This window comes from Spodoptera frugiperda, chromosome 27 (genome assembly GCF_023101765.2).
Source record: "Spodoptera frugiperda isolate SF20-4 chromosome 27, AGI-APGP_CSIRO_Sfru_2.0, whole genome shotgun sequence".
Lineage (NCBI taxonomy): Eukaryota > Metazoa > Arthropoda > Insecta > Lepidoptera > Noctuidae > Spodoptera > Spodoptera frugiperda.
The window spans coordinates 12599717-12625146 of NC_064238.1; the positions used below are offsets into that span (position 1 = coordinate 12599717).

Sequence of the window (25430 nt, forward strand, 5' to 3'; positions counted from 1 at the left end):
AAAATAATTCCAAATACAAATTGGGCCAAATTTTTAAGTCAATATTCGTATTTTCATTCGCAAATGTTAAAAATATACATTCGTTACATCACTAATATCTACTATAGCCCTTTACTCAACTCTCCAAAGTATCAAAAGCGTGATGCAAGTATTATGTCTCTTAAAACCCATTACATACAGAACACAATAAATCCCATAAAACGATCGACAAAGCAATAACTTAACTACGTAAGAGTTACTTTAAACCACCATGACCTAGTTTAACAATGGTTTGGTTAAGTAGTTCTCAAATCAAAGTTAGAGAAAGGGATTGTATAATAACAAATAGAGTCAACAAACCTTAGTTTCACAATATTATGTTAAAGTATATCTTGGGACTTTCAATTTAAGGCAGTTTATGCATTAGTAGTTTGGATATAGATGCGAATAAATTATATGCATCAGCTGAAGTTGTTCTCGATTTTAGTAAGAGTAGAACCGGGAAATGTTCTTTAGTTTGGGGCAACAGGCTAACTAATAAAACTGAATGGGAATTATGAACTGGGGTAATACTTTTGTATTTGATAAAATCTAAATGAAATATGTTGACATCACACATACAAATATATAACTTATGAGAATGGAACCCGGGACGCGCAGCGCAGCTAGTTTTTCACCCACTTTTTTGAAATTAAATCATCCAATGTCTTCTTCGCTTTGGGCGAGGCGAGAGAGAGTGTCGGACTCTTACTGAATACAAACCATCCCGTTCCTACTTCTGCTTTTCGAGCCAGAGTAAACTCGCTAGGTAGTCCGCAGCTCCGGATCAAGCATCAGCCCTACTGATGATCATATGTGTTCTCCAGCCACTACACCAACAACACAGCTTTATTCTGTTTTGACAAAACAGTTTCATGTTTTTCCCATTTACTATGTCTCTACAACAACATATCTTTTATTTCCAGGTAAAAACCTCTCAACAACTGTGTGTAGACCTCAAGAAACCAGCGATAGGATACGCAGACACATGTGACCTGGTGTTTCAAAATGGACCTAAGCCAGTTAGAAAATTCGCTCCTTTTGCACGGTGAGTATTTTACGACACTTCAACGCCAACCATTCATGATAGTCCACTGCTAAACTATTCTTCTTTTTATGGTATAAGCCGATAAACGAGCCGACGGATCACCTGATGATAAGCAATCGCCGCCGCCCATGGACACTCGAAACACCAGAGGCGTTACAAGTGCGTTGCTGGCCTTTTAGGGGTTAGGAATTTTAGGGTTGTTGGGGAATCCAGAATTGGAAAGATTAGGAAGGGGGGTAATTGGGTCTTCTATATATACCTACATATATAATAGTGTTTGTCATAATCAATGCGGAAGACCGGATGAATTTAAAGGGTAACAAAACCTTAAACCTCTGATCTGTGATCTCCAACGGTTAATTGGAACGCGGTGCTTTCCGGCCTCTTTTTTGATGATTAATCGGTTTCCTTAATTAATCGACTCTGAATAAGGGAGTAAGGTTCTAAGAATAGCCATTGGACTAAATCACAGGGTTAAACAATTTGTACCCTACTGCCACATAGAAAAATTCAAACTCAAAATAGAATTAGATAAGAATCTGCTTGTTATTGTAAAACGAACGATAGGTATTACTGCCAGTATTACGAATTAATAATGGTATGAAAAATATAGTTCTTTTTTCACAGAATCTTTATTGTTTAGTAAAAGTATTAATACATGTTTGTTAGGTCTGCTCCTCTACAACTCTAATACAAAGCTCCATAATACTTAACGAGATTGAAGTCAGAGAGCCAAACATGCTCTCATTTCGATCTCGTTAAACGTAAAGCAAACTTGTACTAAGGATACTGAACAGATAATTTGGGATCGATACAGATTATACTCTTAAATAAAACATAGGTCATTTTGTACCTGAAAGTTAGTAAATGAAAGTTTTAAATTATAATATCTTTTTTTTATGTTTCAGAGAGTTAGCAGACTGGGCGTTAGCGCTAACACACATGGGTGCGTGCTGTGTCTACGTGGTGGTCATAGCCGAGTCATTCAGACAAGTAAGTACTCTTTAACCATACTGAAAATCGCATTCAATTCGGTTCAACCAAACGCGAGATAATCGCGCACAAACATACATACATAAAAACTGAGAGCCTCCTTTCATTGTCAGTAGCGATTTTATTTTATACAAGAAACTAACCTTATGAATTTAATTAATATCTTTAAACTAACTAACTAACATTTTATGAAACAAACTAATAACTTTCGACTAACAGTAACATTCACCTCACAAATCGTCGTCGCGGTATCATGAATGATAAATAAATGCAAAGTGTAGGCCGACAACGGTTTAAATTGAACCACGGGGCAATTACTAGTAGGTCTTACTTGTAAGTAACTAAACTATTCCCAGAAGCCGTCAATTTGTGATTTAGATCTTTGCAAACTTGTCTAATAGAGTTAGTACTTGTTTCTTTGAATTAAATGTTTTAGTTTTAGGGTGGGACTAGGGGTTACCTAGGTTTATAATGGAGTCACAGAGAGGGTCAAGGATTTTATATCGTGAGGTAAAATTCCAACTAAATACAATTTGAGAGTGTCTGTTATGCCTCGAAGGTATTTTTATGGGCATAAGCCGGTAAACGAGAAGACGGATCGCCTGATGGTATGCAATCGACACCCGAAACACTAGAGGTGTTACACCTTACACTTGCGTTGTCCACCTTTTGGTGGTGGTGAGGTTAGGAATTTGAGAATTGTTGTGGATTCAAGGATTGGGGAGATTGGAAAGGTATGGTAATTGGGCATTCGGTAATTTCACTCACACAACAAAACACAACGCAAGCGTCGTTTCACGTCTGTTTTCTGTGAGGCCGTGGTATCACTCCGGTCGAGCCGGCCGATTCGTAACGGAGCATGGTATCTTAAAATCAGGTACAATGCCGAACTACATAGCAACAAAAACTGAACCTAATTTGCGTTTCTATTGAACTCAATTTTCATTCTTACATCACCGGACCAACACTATAACATAAAATTAAACGACTTTACAAACAGTTATAGCTCTTATTGTAATCCACTAAAGTCCATTACACTTTATATTGCACTATCAAAACTTTAGCCCTTAACTAACTTTCCTCATTTACACTACTTTAAGACGTAAATTACGTTTTATTACAATTAACACTGAAAAGAATACATAGTATCAACGTCGTTCATTCGTAATTCATTTGTATTCCTATGTGCATAAAATGCAAATTGCGATGGCAACTAAATATGCGAGTATTAAGATATCAGGAAGGTTCAAACATTTCAAATGTGAAAATATTATTTCCAAACAATAAATTGCATTATTTATTTCATTTTCTTTTGTGTTTAATCTTCTTGTTTACCTATTCGTAATATTATTTTTGTTTGTATAATACAAACTTTCATGACACATATTAAATTAATTAATATGTTTTTAGGCTTACTCACGTAACTATTTGACGAGGAATTCAACTAATTTCAAGCCATGCTAAATGCTCATGCTAAAATCGGAGGTGCGGACTACCTAACGAGTTTACCGGGCTCCGGCTCGAAATACAGGAGTAGGAACGGCGTGGTTTTTAGTCAGTAAGAGACTGACACTCTCTCTCGAAGTCATTGGATGATTTTCACCCGTTAAAAAAGCTAGCTAAAATGGGTTTACAATTACAAAGTGCAAAGTTCTCATCTCATAAACTATTACTTATATATAAATAAGTTACGCGAATTATGTGTTGCATTACACATACTACAGTAATTACAAAAACCCACTCACTCATTAATATAATAATAATAACAACACACGTAATATGACGTAATACGATATTTATTAAATAAACATAACCATCTCATATCATACCCACTATGTAATTGTAGATGATTGATGAAATTAATATTAAATCAACCGTTAAATTACTTGTCGAGTAATGAATTGTATTGATATTTGTGTTTCAAGCGTTTCAGGCAATAGTGTACAATTACGCAAACTGGTTCTGTTCTTCATAGTTATTTAAAGCATTAATTGTTGAAAGAAAACTGTTGAAGAGATGTCCGCTAAGCGTCTGTCACCAATGACCGACGTGGCGGTTAACGTGTTAGTAATATTGCTGATATAACACGCTTTTTTATTAACTAATTAATAAAACGTGAAATATTCACATGAAACGTGCCTAATAAAATACTTTATATTGGTATATCTGAAATTAATGATTTGATGTTGACTTATAAAATGTTACAGTAGTTGTACAACTTGTACACACATTAAAAAAATGTTACACCAATTGAACATTATACATATTGTTTCGAGTCACAGAGGGACTCTTCATTCTCTCTTCAATATATTTACGCGAATAAACCATTATTTTTAGTCTCACAATAGTTATTATGAAAATGTATTTTTTAGGATTTTAATAATAGTATGATACTTGAAAATTAATCTCTGTAGACATTAAAAAAAAACATAATTATAAATCTTTTTTTCAGGTATCAACAGTGTACGGCGGCCCCGACTGGTCAGTGACAGTCTACTGCGGGTTGACGCTAGTAGTACTTCTCCCACTGACTCAAATCACGAAGCTAAAGTACCTGGTTCCATTCTCGGCGCTAGCAAACTTCGTGTGGCTCGGCTCGATATGCATCTGCTTATACTACTGCTTGAGAGACACTCCTGACTTCTCTGACAAACATCTTGTTACTTCTATCAGTGGATTACCTACTTTCATAAGGTGAGTGATAATTTAGTTTGTTTTATTTTAAGTAGTGGAGAAGGTAATAGGGGAGAGCGGGGCTGAAAGTGCCGGGGGTGCATCGCGTCATGCCTAACAGTCGGGCACACGCACGATGCAATACGATCGTATAACTATCTCTTTCTGTTTTCGAGTTATTCGCATCGGCACAATTTACCCCTTACTTTCAGCCCCGCTCTTCCCTATGCTCGTCTCACTTTATTAGGACGTGTAGAGATAATATAATAATGAAGAAAAGTCTTTACTGGTTTCGAGTCACAGAGGGACTCTTTATCATGAGCAGCGTGCGGAAATGCAGATGCGGAGTAGTATATCTCACGATAGTTATTATAACAATATAATATTAATGCGTATAAATGACAAATCGAATAGGCGATTTATTACTTATATGTGATGATTAGCGCATAAGACCTACCGTATTTTTGCTCACTAGATGTAGTGCTAGTGTTCTTGTTCGTCGTCCAATAGCGAATTAGCTAGAACGTCAAACTGAGAGCCTCCTTCTTTTTTTAAGTCGGTTAAAAATTCGTCACTAATAAACGAACTCAAAACTATCCAATGCCTTAAATTCTACACTATCAGTAGCTAAATTCTATTCTAAAGAACTAAATAATCAAAACCAACTAGAATCTATCAAGCCTTGTTCTCCCAAAACAAAACTAGAGAAACAGACTACTCACAACTAATAATATAAATCTGCATTAAAAGATTATTTATGTAAATAATTCTAATCTTTTAGTTTAGACCAATTCAATTCTATAATTGATTCGTTTGTCAAAACTTTCCAACTAGGATTAATACAACTTTCGAATGATAATTAAATCTGTTTGCACTAAAATTGTTGATAAATATTAATTTTGGAGGACTAATAAGTAAATACGTAGATATGAATAAATATATATTTTAAATAAAGATATATTATAGAAGGGCCAAATTTAAAGTAACTTTAACCGATGAGCATGCATGACCGATGACTGATGATGCGAAAGAGGTATGTAAGATTCCTAGCAATGGTTGTTCTATAGTCTCTGCCTAAATCCCTGGGAGACTGCCGTGAGGCTATGTATGTATATATAATAAATATAACATATTGCTTTGAATTTCCCAAATTTTGCTTTCATTAGCAATTCCTAAACTTTCATTATTACGACTTTTATTTATTTATCAAAAAATACTGATTTTCACCAAATCCACAACCTTATACTGCAAAGAATTTCAAAAATATTGTAAAAGGTATAAAAAATATATAACAATAGCCACAAATCTTGCAAAATTGCTCCTCATATTGTTAAAGCGTTGCACTGTCTAATGTCTGATCTTTTATATCGAAAACTATTTTCATTTTTTACCGCAAATTCTTTGAAATTTTTAAATAACAAACGACTACTCGTTTGGGCCATCTGTGTACTTTTCAATATTAAAACCCGAAATTGAAATAAGTGAACTGTATTTTACTTAAAAATATCTATACAGAAATATCACCATTTAGTCTTGTAACTTTAGGCACATAGAAATTACAATTAAGCTTTTTCGCTTAGAGTCATCCATAGAATGAAGCATTTTTAGATGACTCTGATCAAATACTTAATCATCATGACCAGATGCCCAGATCAGATCAAAAGTATTCTGGCTAATGATGTGCACTGACTATGAACAATTTGTCAATGTCTTACAAAAATAATATAATTTTTAATCTATATTCACAAATCCTATCTCCTTAACCTTTCAAGTATCTTATGCTATGTACAATTGTACATATATTTTAGGCCGGCAACGCACCTGTGTTGCGGGGTGTCCATGGGCGGCGCTGATCGCTTACCATCAGGTTTACCCCCGAATTTCATAAAAAAAATACCTACCTACATAGGGAAAAATTAGCGTTCAACACTTATCTATCGACACAGCAAAGAATTAAAAATCAGATTATTTAAATGTATTAAAATGGACACCAAAGCGGCGAGGAATATAACAAAGGAAGCTAGTCTAGACTAGTTTTTATTCAAAACTTTCATTTAATAAAAAAGTCAAAAGGATTCTTTGAAATTTAAGAGCAAATATAAAATTTAAATATTCATAGGTTCCTTTTAGATCTCTTTTACAGCGAGGAGGGTGAAACCACAGAACATATAAAGAGAGTAGAAATGAAATAGTTCCTGATTTGTATCAGAACGCGTGTCGCCGTTTCTCCCACCCTTTAATTTCACTACAAGCAAGAGACCAATGTCTGAGCGGATTACCCCCACAAATAAATAACACAAATTTAAATCTCGAATTTGCTATTGGTTGTCACACAAACGCAATGACTGCATTTGACGTACACTCTAACACGCATAAAAACTCATGTATGCTAGGGCGAGACAAAGGTCGATTGTTGATATCGATAAAATTTAAGTAATCTTGTTTTTGTTTTACAAGTTTGTTGAATATTGTGATATTGTATTCATGCGAAATAGAAACCAAGTAATAAAAGTAAAATAAATAAAAAATACATAACTGAATTTTAAAACCAATTTTATTACTCAATAAGTTAAAAATCAGTAAAAAATAAATAAATCATAGGCACTTTTGAACGTCAAAGCAAATATAATAATATTAATAACGTCTGTCTGTCGGTCAGCCCTCTAGTGAAGCTATTTGCTCGTTCCAAAGTGTAGATTCCTATGGAGAAGATCGAAGATCTGTTCGTTCGATCTTTTTCAATTAGATTCACAATACAATTCTTGATAACATTGCTTTTCTTTGCATCGATTGCTTGAACTATGTGAGAACAATGTAAAACTAATATTCAGTCAAAGCGATAGAAAAAAACCTTAAGAACAACAAAATTAATACAGTCTGGAGCTGACCAGTCCCAGTTGACAGCGCTCGTTCACCAACATGACACGTACACCAGCACCGTCCAACTCAACCATGTTGCAGGGAATCGAACGATCCAATGCCCGTGCCACCGCCAGTGAGACCTTTGAGTGAGCATGACAACTCTAAGCTGACACAAATGCATTCTACTAGTCTAATTTAGCTAATTACAGGGCTCTCACATTTACAAAAATCTGTATAAAGTACAGAACACATTGAAATAACATGGTTATATTATTTCATTTTTTAAATTTACGAAAGATGATATTTTAAATATCGCCATTTTTAGACAAAAAAACTGATTTAATGAGACTAATTTAAAATTTTCTAAAATAAAATCAGTTTACTTACTGAATTACACATTGCGATATTGTGCGGATAAACGCCTAATTTTAAGTTTCTTTTCCCTGACTTTGTTATTATGTAATTATCAACATCGAAATGTTGCGAACGAAATATGCTACATTTAGTAGGAATCCAGGAGCCCATAGTACAGGTTTTCCTAGTTTGGGTTCCTGAATCCCACCACTTGTCATTTCAATTGTCTTAAACCTGGTCGTGTAACTTGCTACATAATTTATTATACTATTAATTATTATATAAGCTTAGTTTTTAAGACCAATGTCTGTATAAATATGGTGGAGATAAAAATATACGCAGTTTCTAATCTGTGTGGTGGAACTTGAAAAAAAAAAATTATTCTACCAGTTGTGTCAATCCACAATTTTGTTACACCTGGATCTGTTGGAAACCTAAAACATAATATTAAAATAAATCATATGTCACATTCTATAAAAAAATAAAAACATAAAACTCACTCAAAATCTATAAGTATTACTAATTAGTCGTAATAAATAATACTTATTATTTAAATTATAAAGTGTGCTATTGATTATAATAGACTGTATCATAGTAACAATCGACATTGATTACAAATTTGCCCAACACTATAGATGTCATAGATTTTGTGGAAATGAGCTTTTGTTTCGGTACTCGGGACTCTCGCAATGGACGTCATACATTGCGCGATTGCTCACGTAGTGCAAGATTGTACTCATCTATCGCAAGCAATGTATTACTATTAGTCTGCTTGCGATTATATCGTTTTTGTCTATAAATTTCATAATACTAATGTTATAATTACAAATATCACACGTATTTTTATGTTTTTGGACTTACCGGTGAAAAGAAATTCCTTCTCGTGCTATGCTACACACCTGGTTTCTTTTCCGACACGTTATAATAGCGCAAGACGGCATAATATAATATTTTTGTGGAGATACGTACGCTGTCAAAACATGACAGCGATTGCTAGCCGGTAAGTATGAACATTTGAGCGTTATGACAGCGGTATGCACGTTCGTTCGCACCCTCGGCACGCGTGGCCCGCCCACAAGGCCAATCCAGTCTCTTTCTTTTATCCATGGGTGAAACCACAGAACATATAAAGAGAGTAGAAATGAAATAGTTCCTGATTTGTATCAGAACGCGTGTCGCCGTTTCTCCCACCCTTTAATTTCACTACAAGCAAGAGACCAATGTCTGAGCGGATTACCCCCACAAATAAATAACACACATTTAAATCTCGAATTTGCTATTGGTTGTCACACAAACGCAATGACTGCATTTGACGTACACTCCAACACGCATAAAAACTCATGTATGCTAGGGCGAGACAAAGGTCGATTGTTGATATCGATAAAATTTAAGTAATCTTGTTTTTGTTTTGCAAGTATTGTTGAATATTGTGAAATTGTATTCATGCGAAATAGAAACCAAGTAATAAAAGTAAAATAAATAAAAAATACATAACTGAATTTTAAAACCAATTTTATTACTCAATAAGTTAAAAATCAGTAAAAAATAAATAAATCATAGGCACTTTTGAACGTCAAAGCAAATATAATAATATTAATAACGTCTGTCTGTCGGTCAGCCCTCTAGTGAAGCTATTTGCTCGTTCCAAAGTGTAGATTCCTATGGAGAAGATCGAAGATCTGTTCGTTCGATCTTTTTCAATTAGATTCACAATACAATTCTTGATAACATTGCTTTTCTTTGCATCGATTGCTTGAACTATGTGAGAACAATGTAAAACTAATATTCAGTCAAAGCGATAGAAAAAAAACCTTAAGAACAACAAAATTAATACAGTCTGGAGCTGACCAGTCCCAGTTGACAGCGCTCGTTCACCAACATGACACGTACACCAGCACCGTCCAACTCAACCATGTTGCAGGGAATCGAACGATCCAATGCCCGTGCCACCGCCAGTGAGACCTTTGAGTGAGCATGACAACTCTTAGCTGACACAAATGCATTCTACTAGTCTAATTTAGCTAATTACAGGGCTCTCACATTTAGAATAATCTGTATAAAGTACAGAACACATTGAAATAACATGGTTATATTATTTCATTTTTTAAATTTACGAAAGATGATATTTTAAATATCGCCATTTTTAGACAAAAAAACTGATTTAAAGAGACTTATTTAAAATTTTCTAAAATAAAATCAGTTTACTTACTGAATTACACATTGCGATATTGTGCGGATAAACGCCTAATTTTAAGTTTCTTTTCCCTGACTTTGTTATTATGTAATTATCAACATCGAAATGTTGCGAACGAAATATGCTACATTTAGTAGGAATCCAGGAGCCCATAGTACAGGTTTTCCTAGTTTGGGTTCCTGAATCCCACCACTTGTCATTTCAATTGTTTTAAACCTGGTCGTGTAACTTGCTACATAATTTATTATACTATTAATTATTATATAAGCTTAGTTTTTAAGACCAATGTCTGTATAAATATGGTGGAGATAAAAATATACGCAGTTTCTAATCTGTGTGGTGGAACTTGAAAAAAAAATTAATTCTACCAGTTGTGTCAATCCACAATTTTGTCACACCTGGATCTGTTGGAAACCTAAAACATAATATTAAAATAAATCATATGTCACATTCTATAAAAAAATAAAAACATAAAACTCACTCAAAATCTATATTACTAATTAGTCGTAATAAATAATACTTATTATTTAAATTATAAAGTGTGCTATTGATTATAATAGACTGTATCATAGTAACAATCGACATTGATTACAAATTTGCCCAACACTATCGATGTCATAGATTTTGTGGAAATGAGCTTTTGTTTCGGTACTCGGGACTCTCGCAATGGACGTCATACATTGCGCGATTGCTCACGTAGTGCAAGATTGTACTCATCTATCGCAAGCAATGTATTACTATTAGTCTGCTTGAGATTATATCGTTTTTGTCTATAAATTTCATAATACTAATGTTATAATTACAAATATCACACGTATTTTTATGTTTTTGGACTTACCGGTGAAAAGAAATTCTTTCTCGTGCTATGCTACACACCTGGTTTCTTTTCCGACACGTTATAATAGCGCAAGACGGCATAATATAATATTTTTGCGGAGATACGTACGCTGTCAAAACATGACAGCGATTGCTAGCCGGTAAGTATGGACATTTGAGCGTTATGACAGCGCGCAGTACGCCGGCTCGCACCCTCGGCACGCGTGGCCCGCCCACAAGGCCAATCCAGTCTCTTTCTTTTATCCATGGGTGAAACATTGGTAAAAAACGTGTATTAGGTATAAAGAATTTGTGGAGCAACGTCCTGACTTTTCGTCTAATTTGAAAATCCTATTTCCCATTAAATTTTTCGCCGTAGTTTTTGTATAGACAATACAAGGTAGAAATTAGTAAACAAGGCGACACATCCAGCTATACAAAACCAGTATTAATTGACCGTTACATGTGCGAAAAGATCATTCATAGCAAGACCAGTATAAACTGGTTATGTTTAGCTTGATAGTATGTAGCCCTGTATATAGGACTGAACCAGTCTGATCCCTTCGTTTTTACCAACTGACTAATATGGGTTAGTTAATTAAATTCAGTCTAGTTCAAGCAGATTAATTTTCTCATTTATACTGCCTATATCACAGTATTCGGTTTAAACTACAAAAAACCTTTTGAAGAAGGTTTTGTTCAAATAAATTGGAACCCCTACCTCTATTCATCATGAAGCTTCAGCGTATTATCACGGGTTCAAATAGCAGTGTCCTCGTGGTACTTTTAAAAAAATTATGTCCTAAGATATTCGTACTTTTATTCATTAATATCATGATATTATACGTATACTTTTTTATTATTTCTAGCATACCGTGTTTTTATATTAAGTATGCTAATTGCTGCAAAAAAAATATGACGTCATAAGTTGCAATCTCCTACAAAATTCATAGAAAAGTATCGTTTTTGACATTTCCATAAAAGTATTGAATTTGATTAGTTGGAAACAACCGTATTAATATTCTTAAAAGCAACTGTAATACCAAATTATCATAAAACTTAACTATTCCCAACTGTAGTCCGATCCCAACAACAGAAGTTTTAGACATAAACATATACATAGGTCCGTATTTACTATGAAGGAAAGGGTTCCGTCCTATTGTCCGTGGATCTCCCCAGATGGTAAATTCCATTGTCTCGCCGTACTGTTATTAATTGGACTAGAAAATTTAATACTCTATGCAAATTATTAGATACAACAAGTAACAAATGTAAATCTTTGGTAACTACTACTGGTTCTCATCTATTAGTCGAAAAAGAACCGAAAAAGACGAAATGAGATAAAGATCTAACTGTAAGTTAATCATTGCAGCAATGGCTTGCTAAGATTCCTATTTTAAAAAGAATTAATTACAATATTAAATTATTTACAATATTAAACACAGTAGGTATCAAAAGATGGTCAAGTAAAATCAGCTAAATAAACAATCTAATCCATTAAGGATTAAATTACTTACATCGGTCAAAGAGACTTTATTTTTTGACATCGGTCAGAGAGAAAATACAATAAGAATGGAAATTCATTCTTCTTCATTCCAAAGTGTAAATTCCTTGCAACTTCCAACTTTAAATAACGACTATTAAGCAAAATGTTCTTACAACTAAACGATTACTAGAACAGCCCCCAGACACAAGTGCAATGAAGTCTTTTAACAAGGAATATCCTCACAACGTCTTATTCATAAACCTGATAAAATCAACCCTTTACCGACTTAAGAGACACATTATAAAAGAAATACTCTCGACTACAAGTGTAAAGAAACAATTCTTAAACCGCGCAAATGGTAGTGGTCTGACCGATTGCCGGTCCGATAAAACACTAGCAGCTTACCGGTCTAGACGAATATTTGCCGGGATTCAAAAGTCTAGACAACTACTTTTGCTAGCAAAACCTCTAACACTATAAGTAGATGTCTCATTAAAGGAAATACGGCCACTGATTCTAAATTAGCCGACAATACCGTCTCGCTATTTGCGGAGAAAAGACGACCTTATTAACATGTGAATGGGGTGTTATTTTGAATGGTTATTATAAGAACGTTAGTAAGTATAATTTGAGCCTTTTTGAAATAAACTTTAAAACTGAATTTATAAGCTATCGTACATACATACATAAACCATGGTAGGCAGAGACAATGGACCGCCAATTGCTACGACTCTTACATACCTCTTTCGCTTCATCAACAGTAATCAGGCTTATTTTTTATTTTTTATTTAAGCTATAGCTTTATGAAATTAAATAAAGATATAACATTCGAATTACTTGGGTCAAATATCCATTAAATAAAGGATCATTAAAACTTACTAAGCTGCATTTAAATAGGTTAATCCTCGTACTTAAGCATTGTTTGCACAAATCTGACGATATTCTATAAAATCCCAAGCCTAATATTTATCTGCTAAAGAATTTGTGGAACATACTAAATACATGAATTATTTCACAAAACCGCCTGTCAATCTTTTTAATACTATTTAAACCTCTTTATGGATTTCGATGCGGTTTTACGGGCTCCCAAAACAATATTTTACTTTTATTAAAGCTTAAAATAACCGCAGTTGGACAAAATCTTCTTCAAATCTCGATATTTTTGTCCTAAAATCAGTGGAAAAAGAGCTAGAAGATTTTCGATAGCTTGTCAAACGTAAATCATAAATCTGGACTCAATCCATTGAGTGGTTTTGAGTCTCAAAGATAAGACCTTTTGAACTTGAATGTCTCAGTTTTTGCACACTTATAAATAAATAATGAACGTAAAATTAAACAAATAAATTGTGTACAGTCCATTGCTCCAGTTGTTAGCACAACTCCTCAATAGGAGGTGTAGGAGAGCCATGCTTCGGCACGAATGACCCAGTTTTTTCAATTAACCCCCTTCCCAATCCCCGATTCCCCAACAACCCTAACCCCTAAGACGTAAAGTCTCTATATTGTTTCGAGTGTTCATGGGCGGCGCCGATTGCATACCATGAGGTGATCTGTCTGCTCGTATATAACATAAAAAGGAGGTCTCAAGTTCGTTCTTCGAATAAGAAAATGTTAAGTTATAAAAGCTTTATCGCCCATTACTTTAACTCACCGTAACATCGACACCAGCTTGCAAGGTGTGACAATTTCTTCTCATCAAATCATTACAACCAAAATCTCCTCTCATAAAGTTTATCCAAGTCTTATCTTCTCTTATTTTCTCTTTCACAGCACAAGTCTCTTCGCGATGGAAGGTATAGGCGTGGTGATGCCAATAGAAAATGAGATGAAGAAACCTCAAGACTTCCTCGGATGTCCAGGAGTCCTCAATGCTGCAATGTCAGCTATAGCCGTAATGTACGGTTTCGTTGGATTCATCGGCTACCTGAAGTACGGTGATGAAGCCAGGGGCAGTTTGACCCTCAATCTCCCACAGGAAGAAGTGTAAGTTTTAAATTATTTTCTTTATGTAATTACTATTTAAGTCTATGGTTTAGTGGTCCTGGTGGTTTAGAGAACAGAGAGTCAGCTTCCCTAAGAGAAGAAGGATCCTCCGACCAGGTGACGTGATCGTGTCTGGCGGGCTTTATACCAAATAGTTGTTCGTTGGGATTTTCTGTGTTTGTTTATTCGCATGTAAATTCCATAAATGTGCAACGTAGGATTTATGACGTAATCCGTGGATTTTACTCGCCAATCATCGTGCGACTTTTTTCGTCTGTCGTAATATGTCATGTGTCGCTACAGTGGCCTTTACCTCTCAGTCAGAAATGCCTAAAAAGGTTCATTCCACCTTATTCTGCAGAAGGAGCCTCTTATAAATACTTACAGCTATGAACTATGAAAAAAATAATATAATTTATAATATTTGCTTCTATTCCAGATTAGCTCAAACCGCGAAGCTCTTGGTGGCTTGCGTGATGTTGCTGTCTTTCACTCTAGTATACTACGTACCTGTTGATGTTGTTTGGAGGAGAGTCCAAGACAGGATACCGGCGAGAGGACACCGATGGGCCCTCGCCGGCATCAGGTTCTTTGGAACTTTATTGCTAGGTAAGTCTTATGATACCATATAAAAAAATAAACCGACTTCACTAAAAAAGTTAAAAATAACTTTAATTTCGGAAGTCGGTGTTTCTCGGTATTATTTGTTTGCTACACCGACTTCCGAAATTAAAGTTATTTTTAACTTTTTTAGTGAAGTCGGTTTATTTTTTTGTAAAAAGTATTTTATTTCACACTTTTTAGTTGCGATACTCAGTATCGCAACTAAAAAGTAAAATTCTCTATCTCAATAACTACTTTATTTATTTATATTGTCACAGTCACTTAATTAACTTTATTGTGATTTCTATGTGAGTATGAAGTTCCTTTGGCCATTTCTGGTCTTCTTCATCAGTTCCACCTCTTCAAAGGTTACTTTTTGACTGTAAATGCTTCAATTCTAGATGAATATACCAAAATCACTATATAGTTCCCTATAATATTTGAGGAGTTCCCTCGATTTCTCTAAGATCCCATCATCAGATCCTAACTTGGTGACAATGGGACCACCTCAGAACTATCTACTTTCGAACAAAAAAAGAATTTTGAAAATCCGTCGACAATTGAAGGAGTATTCGATGAACAAACATACAAAAAAAAAAAAAAACATACAAACAACCGAACATAGTACCTCCTCCTTTTTGTGAAGTCGGTAAAAACAACATACTATTTAGTAAATAGCGCCTGATGAAATTCATATAGCAATACCTCTAAGGCACAAATTAAATCCACAACATAGAGTTTTCTTTTTTACATCCCACGTTAAACAAAAATTAAAGACTAGCAGCGTCAATAGAATCCGATTTTGATCAGACGACAATGATATTGTAAAATTTCGTACTCTTCAGTTGCATCACTAGCGCCCGTTACATCCGTATTGCGTGGATATGGAACGAACTACGTGGTATTTAGTTTAGTTTTTTTATTTAATCCATATATCCAATTCTGAATGCTATTTTAACAGCTACGATTCGGGTTGTTCAGTTTTGTTATCGAATAACTATTGAGATTTTATTGGGTTCAAATTGCATAGATATTGAGACTGGTTTCAAGAGTAAGCACTGGAACTTTCAAACTGCATTATCGCACCGAAGCTAAGTGTGGAGATTACGGCAAACACCTCTTGCATATGTATGTAGGTAGCTCACTGGTCTGAGGTGGACTATCATGTAACGGACCGTGCTTGCGATATGTAAATCGTGACACCACATACAGTCCTCTACAATTAACTCTTTAACCGCCAGAGTCGGATAAATCCGACCACGAAATTTTGTGACTTAACCGCCGCAGACGTATATATACGAGACGTATATAAAAAATAGTTTTATTTAAAATATGATTAATGTTTCCCATCACTAGTCATATTGTTACCAATGATGTGCTTTAGGGGCACATTTTGTTTACGGAACTCGTGGCGGTTAAAAGGTTAATAAGATACGTTCATATTCAATACTTTTACATATCGTCACGCCTTTAATCCCCGAAGGGGTATGCAGAGGTGCACATTATGGCACGTAATGCCACTGTTACACACACTTTTCACAATTTATGTTGTTAGTCCCATGTAATAAGGGGTGAGCCTATTGCCATATTATACCGGGCAACTTTTACATCTATATTATAATTATATAATACTGTTATATCATACATATTACTGTTATATTTACAAAACTGCATTATTACCTACCATCATAGTATCAAGTAAGTTGTATAAGTAAACAACGGTAATTTGAAACCACTGCGTGGTAAGGTATTAAAGCGTTTTAGTTTGTTCGTTGTTGTACAACGTAACTTATGCTAGAAACGCCTTAGCGTAGTTTAGTAATTCGGTAGCACAGTAAATTGTTGCTCTGAAACTAAAGTCAGGCGTGCAAGGAAATTCGATTTAGTTAACAAATTAATTACTATGTTGGAAACTAGATTTCGCAATTTAATTATTATAGGTACAGATGTTATTAAATCGAGTTTCGAAATACTGATTTTACTTTTATTACTCGATACGTAGTCAAATGAAACACTCGCTAGTTTTTTAACTAAATATGTGACTAACCAAGAGTACCTTTAAGATAAAAAAAATATTTATAAGAAAACTATACCTTCCTTTTCATTTAATATTTTAATATAATATATAAAATGTCTGATATATAAGAGATTTGGTACTACATTCAAATTATAATACTAAATTTATAACTAGTTAATAAGTTAACTATATTGTAATACCTAAGATTATTGTATAATATTACTGTAATTAAATTGCTATGCCCTACCAGAGTTATGTACCAGTCATGTAAATCTGTACATTGTGCAATATATAAATAAATAAATGTTAATTTTCCTCCACAGTCGGTATCGCCAGTGCAGTGCCAAGATTGGAGCTATTCATGGAATTGGTGGGAGCTATCTGTTTGTCCATCATGGGTCTGCTTCTACCAGCAGTGGTGGAGACTGTGTTTAGGTGGAACAAGGACATTACAATATATTCTTTCGTTGTATGGAAGAATGTTGTTATAGGAGTATTTGCCCTAGTCGCCATGTTCTCTGGAGTTACCTCCGCAATCATGGCGATTGTAAACGAACTGTGATCATCTATTTTGTAAATGATGTATAATTAATTTTATAAATGTTAGTTATAAGTCTAGAATAATAATGTTAACTTATAAATGTGATGTTCGTTGTAATAATAATTATTGTCTTAATAAAAACTTTGTTGTAAATAATTCAGTAATAAAATAGGTTTTAATTTTATTTTTGTGGTTTTAATTTTTGGTTGGAATTCAACATGGAACATTCAGCAATTCAATGGAACGAGAGACAAAGCAACATTCAATGGAGTAAAACATAATACGTATGAAGTTACTTCTCCTAACAACTTTATTATCACTATTTATTCAAATGAAGAATATAGAAACTTAGGTATTACAGAAATACCTATCTAACCATCTTGGTAGAGCGGGGCTGTCGCAACCAAAACGTCTCTTTCGATCATATCATTTTTTCGAAAATCTTAGTGGTAGATACCTAGTTAGTATTAATTCTCAAATCCTACCTCATCTACCCTGAAACATATCTGACAAAAATTATAATACGTTATTCTCTACCTACATTTCAAAAAACAAGTCATAATCTTGCATTCCATTAGCAAAAAAACTAAATTTACATAAAACATGAAGTAGGTATGTAATAATAGTCCAGAGTTCACATGAATCTCCGTGTATTAACATCAAGGTCATTATTTCTAATGACACACGTCCACTGAAGTTCACTGGACCGTACATATGTACGTAATTGGCGTAATACTATGCTATTATACTGTATCGATTGACTTCCTCGTTCACTTGGCTATCAGACACGAGATAAAACAAGAGAGCCATGCTTCGGGACGATTGGAGTTCATCCGGAGTGATACCACGGTCTCACGATAAACCGCCACGAAATAACACTTGCATTTTGTTTTAAAGAGTGTGTGAGATTACTACAGACCCTATTCTCCCCATTACCCCTTAATACCTAAATCTCTAACCCCCCAAAAGGCAACACACTTGTAACTTTGGCGTTACGGATGTCTGTGGATGGCGCCGCGCCGTTTGTTTCCCATCAGGTCATCCGTATGCTCGTTTGCCACAGTATACTCTATTGATATGCTCTATTAAAAGAAGTATTACTTGACGCCAGTTTTCTATGAGGCCATGGTATCACTCCGGTCGAGCTACCCAATTCGTGCCGAAGCATATCTCTCCTACATTTCTATTCCTTACATTCTCCTCCTATGTACCCCTTCATGAAACAACGACGTGATTATACGTAATACTAGTTAGCTAAAAGTAAAATTACACCTTTTGTCAGTTAAGGTATTAAGTATTTTACAAGCTGGAACACTAAATACCTAGTAATTACAGCTAGTCAAGTATTTAGAATCATGATGACGAGCACTTTAGCTGTACCCTTGAGGAGTCGAAGTTTCCTGCTTAATGTATGATTAAAGTTGATTAGATGCCGGCCACGTGATCCCCCTACATGTGATGATGACTGAAGATATTTTCAGGACGTTTAGTTGTTGTGTTTAAAGACTATATTACTGCCGTACTTCGAGTCGTTTAATTGTTACATAACCCAGTCCTTAACAATTATTTTCAGAATCTTTACTAAGAAAATGTTGAAGTAATTATTAAATGTCTCTGAGTACGGCAGTAAGTCTAGTTATTGGAATTTTTATATGGAATTTGACTCCGAAATTCAATAAATGGACTAAACGGCTTTTTTTATTTTATTTCTATTTATATTATTTGTCCGCGGACTCTTGGTTCGTATACTTTTGATTGTCAAACATAGTAATATTTAAAAAGGTCTACAAAATTCAACATGGTTTTATTAAACCATTTTCAGAGCACTCTTTTTAACTTCAGATGTTCATTTAAACACCCGGTTCCTTGAAACAAATGAGAGCGCTTGAATATGCATAATTTGCTTTCAAAAACATAGGTCAAATAAATGTTTATTTTTTTTTTATTTTTTGGGCAAATTAATGTATTCTACCTGTGGATAAACTACTCGTATAATCATAAACTACATTAATGTTAAAATCTTTTACTAGAACTTACAAAAAAAAATAGGTTACAATAAAAAAAACAACTTTCTGCAAACTCATTTATGATAAATAAACATTCTTAATCAAAACCTTAATACAAGAATAAATAAACTTAACTATGTAGTAAACTGTTCCATAAGTCTTGCCATTTTTCTTTCAATGCTTACAATCCTGTATGTTCAGTGATAAAGTCCCTTATAGTGGGTGCAGCAGTGTCGGCGAAGACACTCGGCGAGAAACTCTGGCCACATCCACGGCCGAACGAGACGATACCCACTGCCTTACCGTTCTGGATAGCCGTACCACCAGAGTCACCCTGTAAACGTGTTTATAAGTAAGTTATATATAAAATTATTCGCAAAGCCTATATAATATTATAAGTCCTACTAATATTCTACTGATTGCTCTCGTTGGTCGAGTGGTCGTAGGTGCGACTGCCAGACAAGGGGGCAAAATACTACTGGGCTTTTTTCGGTTTTTCGAAAAATTTCTCAGTAGTAGCATGGAGTCTGGAATTGTGAAGAATTGTCCCAGTATATGGCAATATGGCTTACCACCTATTACATGGGACTTATAACACAAATTGTGAAAAGTTGGTATACATTATATAACGGCATTACGTGCTGTAATGTGCACCTCTGCCTACCCCTTCGGGGATAAAAGACGTGACATTGCGTTGCGTTATATAAAATCATCGCAAAGCCATAAATCCTACTAATATTCAAGTCAAAACGGTTGATGTGATCGAGATGAAGAACAAGCATGGATTAGATTAGCAAGCAAAGTCGAGTTTGTGTATAGTGTTTGAAACGTAATCCGATCGAGATGAAATTTGAAACAGAGATAGATTATGATAGAAGCTAGTAAGTAATATAATAAAATTAAATCGCACTATCCCTTAATGAAAACTTTCTCAAAAAATAACAAACCTTATGTTCGGTTATTGCTAACAAAAACACGAAACCTTTGTCTCGTATAAAAGGACCAAAGGATTTTAACGCAAACATAAACTACAAGTCAATTAACCGCCACTCCAACTGCCACACTATAACAACATTCTTTACTTAAAATCATTTGTTTGTAGTAGTAAAAGTAAGCCCAAAATAACACCATCGACCTTATTTTCCCTTAAAAGTACTTTTTTAAAAAGAAAAACGTTGGCCCACAGTCCTATTTTCTCCAGTGTCGTGGGTGCGTTTACAAACATACAAGTTCATAAACACATGACACCCAGATCCGAAACAACAATTTGTGGATCACACAAAGAGTTGCTCCGAACCCGCTACACGTAGTGCAACCAAGTGTGCAGTCAAAGTACAGAACTTCATAGATGGAAGGGTTTTCTCCTATGTCGTGGGTGCATTTACAAACATATACATGACACCCAGACTCGAAACCACACTTTGTGGACCACAAACTCAAACAACAAAGAGTTGTTCCGTGCGGGAATCGAATCCGGTACTCGTAACGTGGCTACCAGTTGCCCAGCCACCGCACAAATCGTGCTATCAATTCAAAGTCAAAGTTCTTTACCTGACAGGTTCCTTTTCCACCAAGCACGAAGTTGCCTCCACACCACATGTTGTCCGTGAGCACCGTGGCGTACACCACAAAGCACTGCCAGTGAGGCACCACAGGGATCTCCACGTGCATCAGATTCTCCGGTATTGTATTGGCTGCTTGCTGAAATTTCCATACAATATTTCATCATCATTGTCAGCCGAAAGACAACCACTGCTGAAAGAAGTAAGGGCTTCTTTTCGGCTCCTTAGTCGGTCACGTTATAAGTGTTCACTATAACGTTTGCTAAACGAAAGGCAGGCGGCTTGGGGATTGTTGTTTGGTCACCAGTATGTTTTAGAAAATGCGGCGACCCATTACGGCTGGTTGCAGGTCGTCAGATATGTAGCTTATTTCGTACAATATTGGCAAAAATATCCATTTCATTGTTGGCGCCCACTTTTCACTGGTTCGTCCAAAACATTTGGACCCAAAACTAACAATATCAATATAGTCTTCACAATTACCTAACCACTTGTTGTAAGGATAAAAAATCATAAAACTACCCATTCCAACTTCGGCCTTAAGCCACGATAAATGGCTAGAGGCCCCCGTGACTCCGGTAGGTCCAGAACTTAGGGAGATACCCATCTGTGATAGTCTAACGGCTCTTTGAGACGGTCTCTGCAGATCCGCAACTACTTAACCGAATATAGACCCTACGACAACAAAAATAAAGAAACGTTTAACTTACATTAGTTTTCCCCCATCCACTGACCATGATCACAGAATTCCCTTTCAAATACTCTCCCTTTTTCGGCAATGCAATGCTTTGTATGGTGTCAGTGAAAGTGATTGGTTCCGCTGTCTTCATCACCGCTACATCCTTATCGAAGGCTGGGTTGTTATACTCTGGGTGAGCAATCACTTCAGCAATGGGTATTATTGTGCCATTTTTTCTCCAAGTACTCCCAGCTCTAAGGACGACTGACGATGGGTCTACACTGTTTGGTTAAAAGATTATTTGATTAATATTGTATGTACAATTAGATAGGTACATTACGTACTTTACATGTTTTTCATCATCAATCAATAGTTACGTTTTGCTTGGTCTCATAACTGTCACCAAAGAGAGTAATAAAGAGGATGGTAGTATGACCGCATGCGGTGACGACGATATGCACTTATTTATTTATACTAGTGGTCGCCTAGTGGTCGAAATTCGACCATATACGATTTAATTTACAATACCACTTAACATACGTTCAAGGATAATTTTTATTTAACGAATTGCTATTAGTTTTTTAAAATTCAAATTAATATATTCCGGCGCATCATGAACAGGAAAACTCTATTCATATGAGACGTGAGAATATCATCGCAATGTCTGTCGATTTTGACGTTTTGTCAAATACACGCAATTTTCGTAAAAAAGGGGTCCAAAGTTTTTGCATCACGTATTAATATATAGATATACTTTATTGTACTTAGTATCTTGGGTATAGATGCTTACTTTTGAGCACAATGGGCTGCAGTCAGGATATAATTCTCACTCACAATGAACCCTCCACAAAAGTAGGAATTGTTCACAACAAACGACACTTGGTAAGGATGTTCTTCTATGGTCGCATTCTCGCCTCCAACGATCCGATTGTCGAAAGGCACGGGACCGTACAGTATATCTTCGACAGTTGGCACGTTTGGGAAGACAAAGTTTGGGAAGTCGAATGGGGATACTGGAAAATAAACAATGTTTTTTAATCTAATCAAACTTATACATATGTATATAATAAGATGATGAACATGAATGTTTCGGTCAAAATATTTAATAGACAGCAAATTCAACTTTCGTGAACATAGGTATACGTGTCCACCGTGTTTTTTTCCAAAAATATATATCCTTCACTCACCTGGGTTTAACAAAACCAAAACAAAAACTGGAACTATACTCAAACTGAACATTGTTCTTGCTTCGTTTATTTTTCACAAAATAAGGGCTAACTATTCACTCTGCGTTTTATATGGGACGCTTATTATCTGTTAAAACGGTATACAAAGCACCCACATAGTTTCATTGAATTTTTCTGTCATAACACGAGTGGTCGTCAGAAGTGGTAACCTTCGGGGCTTTAGCTAGTGTATGTGCTCCGACTAATGTACTGGGTCTATAGTTCGGTGTACACTTGCTACTAATCGCATCGATTAATCGCTAATGTATACCCAATAGAAACTGTCGTCCATCAAGGTGCCCTTGAAAGTTGAATAGAATGAGACGGTGTATTCAATCCCGGATCGGCTCAAGTACTATTTAACGCAGGGATAAGCGATAAATTTAGCGTTAACATGTGTGATAGGACTCAAAACGCAACTGTTGAAAGGCGGACGTTATAAGCAGAAAACAACGTATGATGTTCCATATCAGAAAAGGGAGGATCCTCGATCTAGCTAAGCGATCATGCTTTGTGTTTTGAATTTAAATATACATATATTTGATCTAATCCACGAGTCAACTTCACTAGCATGATGATTTGATTTCATTGTTCTATATAGATAAAGTCACGTGTTGATGTAATAATGATAGACGCCGGTCTTCAAAACGCGATACCGATGATCCTTCATTCACTTTTCTCGACAAATTAGTCGCAAGTGTGCGTTCAAGGAACAAAAGGAGATCCCGTTACACTAATAAATAATGGAAAACATTTGTCGATCGACGAATGGCCAGCATGACTTGCATACGTAATAAGAGTAACACCTAGTTTAAATAGGTAAGTGAAGTTAGTCGCACTCGCAAGACGTTTAGATCAATCTAGTTTTCTTTTTAAGCCTTTAACTGTCATCAGAAAACCGTTGAAGGCAAATCCTCCACTAACGCAGGTCATCGGTGACCTACGTGGCAGTTAACGTATTAAAGATTTTTTTTTTAATATGTTAGGGACACTCCCACAAACTCATCTAAAAGAATAATCCGTTTGAATATTAAACAAAAGACAGATTTAATAGGCATGAACGATTGTGCAAACCACACAGTTCCTACTCCTGCTTTTCAAGCCGGTGCCCCGGTAAATCCGCTAGGTAGTCCGCAGCTCCGGATCAGGCATTAGCCCTACTGGGTCCCATCTGTGGTGGTCTGATGGATTCCTTCTTGCCCTTCAAAGATTGAATGGATTTGACAATGTAATTTTATAACCAATCGCAAGTGTGCGCACCTCCTTAGATCTGATGTGACGCATTCACTGCAAGTAATTTACGGCTGTGATCACGTATAGCATCCTAAATCCGGGTGCGAGAAATTTCAATGTTACTCTCTTTCCTTGAGTGACGTCATTCTAATGAATGCCGCCACAACCTAATGTCGTATGCGAGATTAGATAAACCTTATTGCTTATGGCTCTGAGCTAAGTGATATTTGAAGTTTGTACAGACAGGTTCCCAATAATACAATTCGTATAATATAATCAAAGTCAACGTCAAACATTATACATTTGAAATAGACCAAGAAGGCATTTTTGAACGTCAAAAGCAAATATTATAATTTATAATATTAACAATGTCTGTCTTTCAGTCAGTCCTCTAGTGAAGCTAATAAGTATTTTGATCAGTAGATCTTGTATCAAATAAGTAAGAATTAAACTTTAAATATCGAAATAATTACTGTATGTATCACATCTTCTCTTCGTGAAGATTCATTGACAGAGACTGGACATAAGCGTGCTCACTCACAGAGTTTATCTCTGATAAACCTGAATCTAAACTGCCTGCTAAGCCTGGCAAACCCCTCTCACTAGCATTAGACTACCACGGGCTGCTGATGTGATCCCATTTTACATACAAATACGCCAATAAATAAACAGAATGTTTCATCCTAAGAGATAACTAAGGAAACCTGACATTAAATAATGCCACAACAGCTGTTACAATATACACCATCGTACCAGAGCTACATATCAAGGTATAAACAACCAGTATAACCTGACATTTGCTATTGCGGAAAGATCATACAAAGTGAGACCATGATAAAATGGTTTTGTTTAGATCGATGTGTAGCTGTTTGTACAAGAACAACCCATCAATCTTATTTCAAAACCAATCCATGTAGACCCCTCTGGTCCTTCGAGACGAGAATGAAGTAAGGACCAAGACAATCTGGTCCTTTGGTACACTTTATTATATGCTGTAGCACTAAACTATAAAGCATAATATGATGGCAAAGGTATATTATAATAAGTATTGTGTAACACAATATGCGATGCAAGTTGCTTATTTATAATCCACATGTTTGTTAAAATATGTAATACGTGTAATAGTTTTAAAAAGT

General features: G+C 35.3%; 2 protein-coding genes across 5 annotated transcripts in view; one reads left to right on the top strand and one right to left on the bottom strand.

The window, feature by feature from the left end:
- The window catches only part of LOC118263727 (proton-coupled amino acid transporter-like protein pathetic), a 72359-nt gene extending 54587 nt beyond the window's left edge, over positions 1-17772 (top strand). For all 4 annotated transcript variants that reach the window (XM_050705591.1, XM_050705592.1, XM_050705590.1 and 1 more), the window contains 6 exons: positions 945-1066; positions 1975-2059; positions 4512-4753; positions 14215-14427; positions 14867-15036; positions 17371-17772. In XM_050705591.1, coding sequence (XP_050561548.1) covers positions 945-1066; positions 1975-2059; positions 4512-4753; positions 14215-14427; positions 14867-15036; positions 17371-17609 — 1071 coding nt within the window. In that variant the 3' untranslated portion in view covers positions 17610-17772. The remainder of the gene's footprint in view (positions 1-944; positions 1067-1974; positions 2060-4511; positions 4754-14214; positions 14428-14866; positions 15037-17370) is intronic.
- Positions 17773-19667: 1895 nt separating this feature from the next.
- LOC118263562 (trypsin-3) lies at positions 19668-23305 on the bottom strand. Its single transcript, XM_035575630.2, has 5 exons — positions 23023-23305; positions 22626-22848; positions 21867-22116; positions 21146-21295; positions 19668-19928 (listed from the first exon to the last, which is right to left on the bottom strand). Exons 1-5 carry the CDS (start codon positions 23072-23074, stop codon positions 19776-19778), a joined length of 828 nt encoding a protein of 275 aa, XP_035431523.2. The 5' UTR covers positions 23075-23305; the 3' UTR covers positions 19668-19775.
- Positions 23306-25430: the final 2125 nt, after the last annotated feature.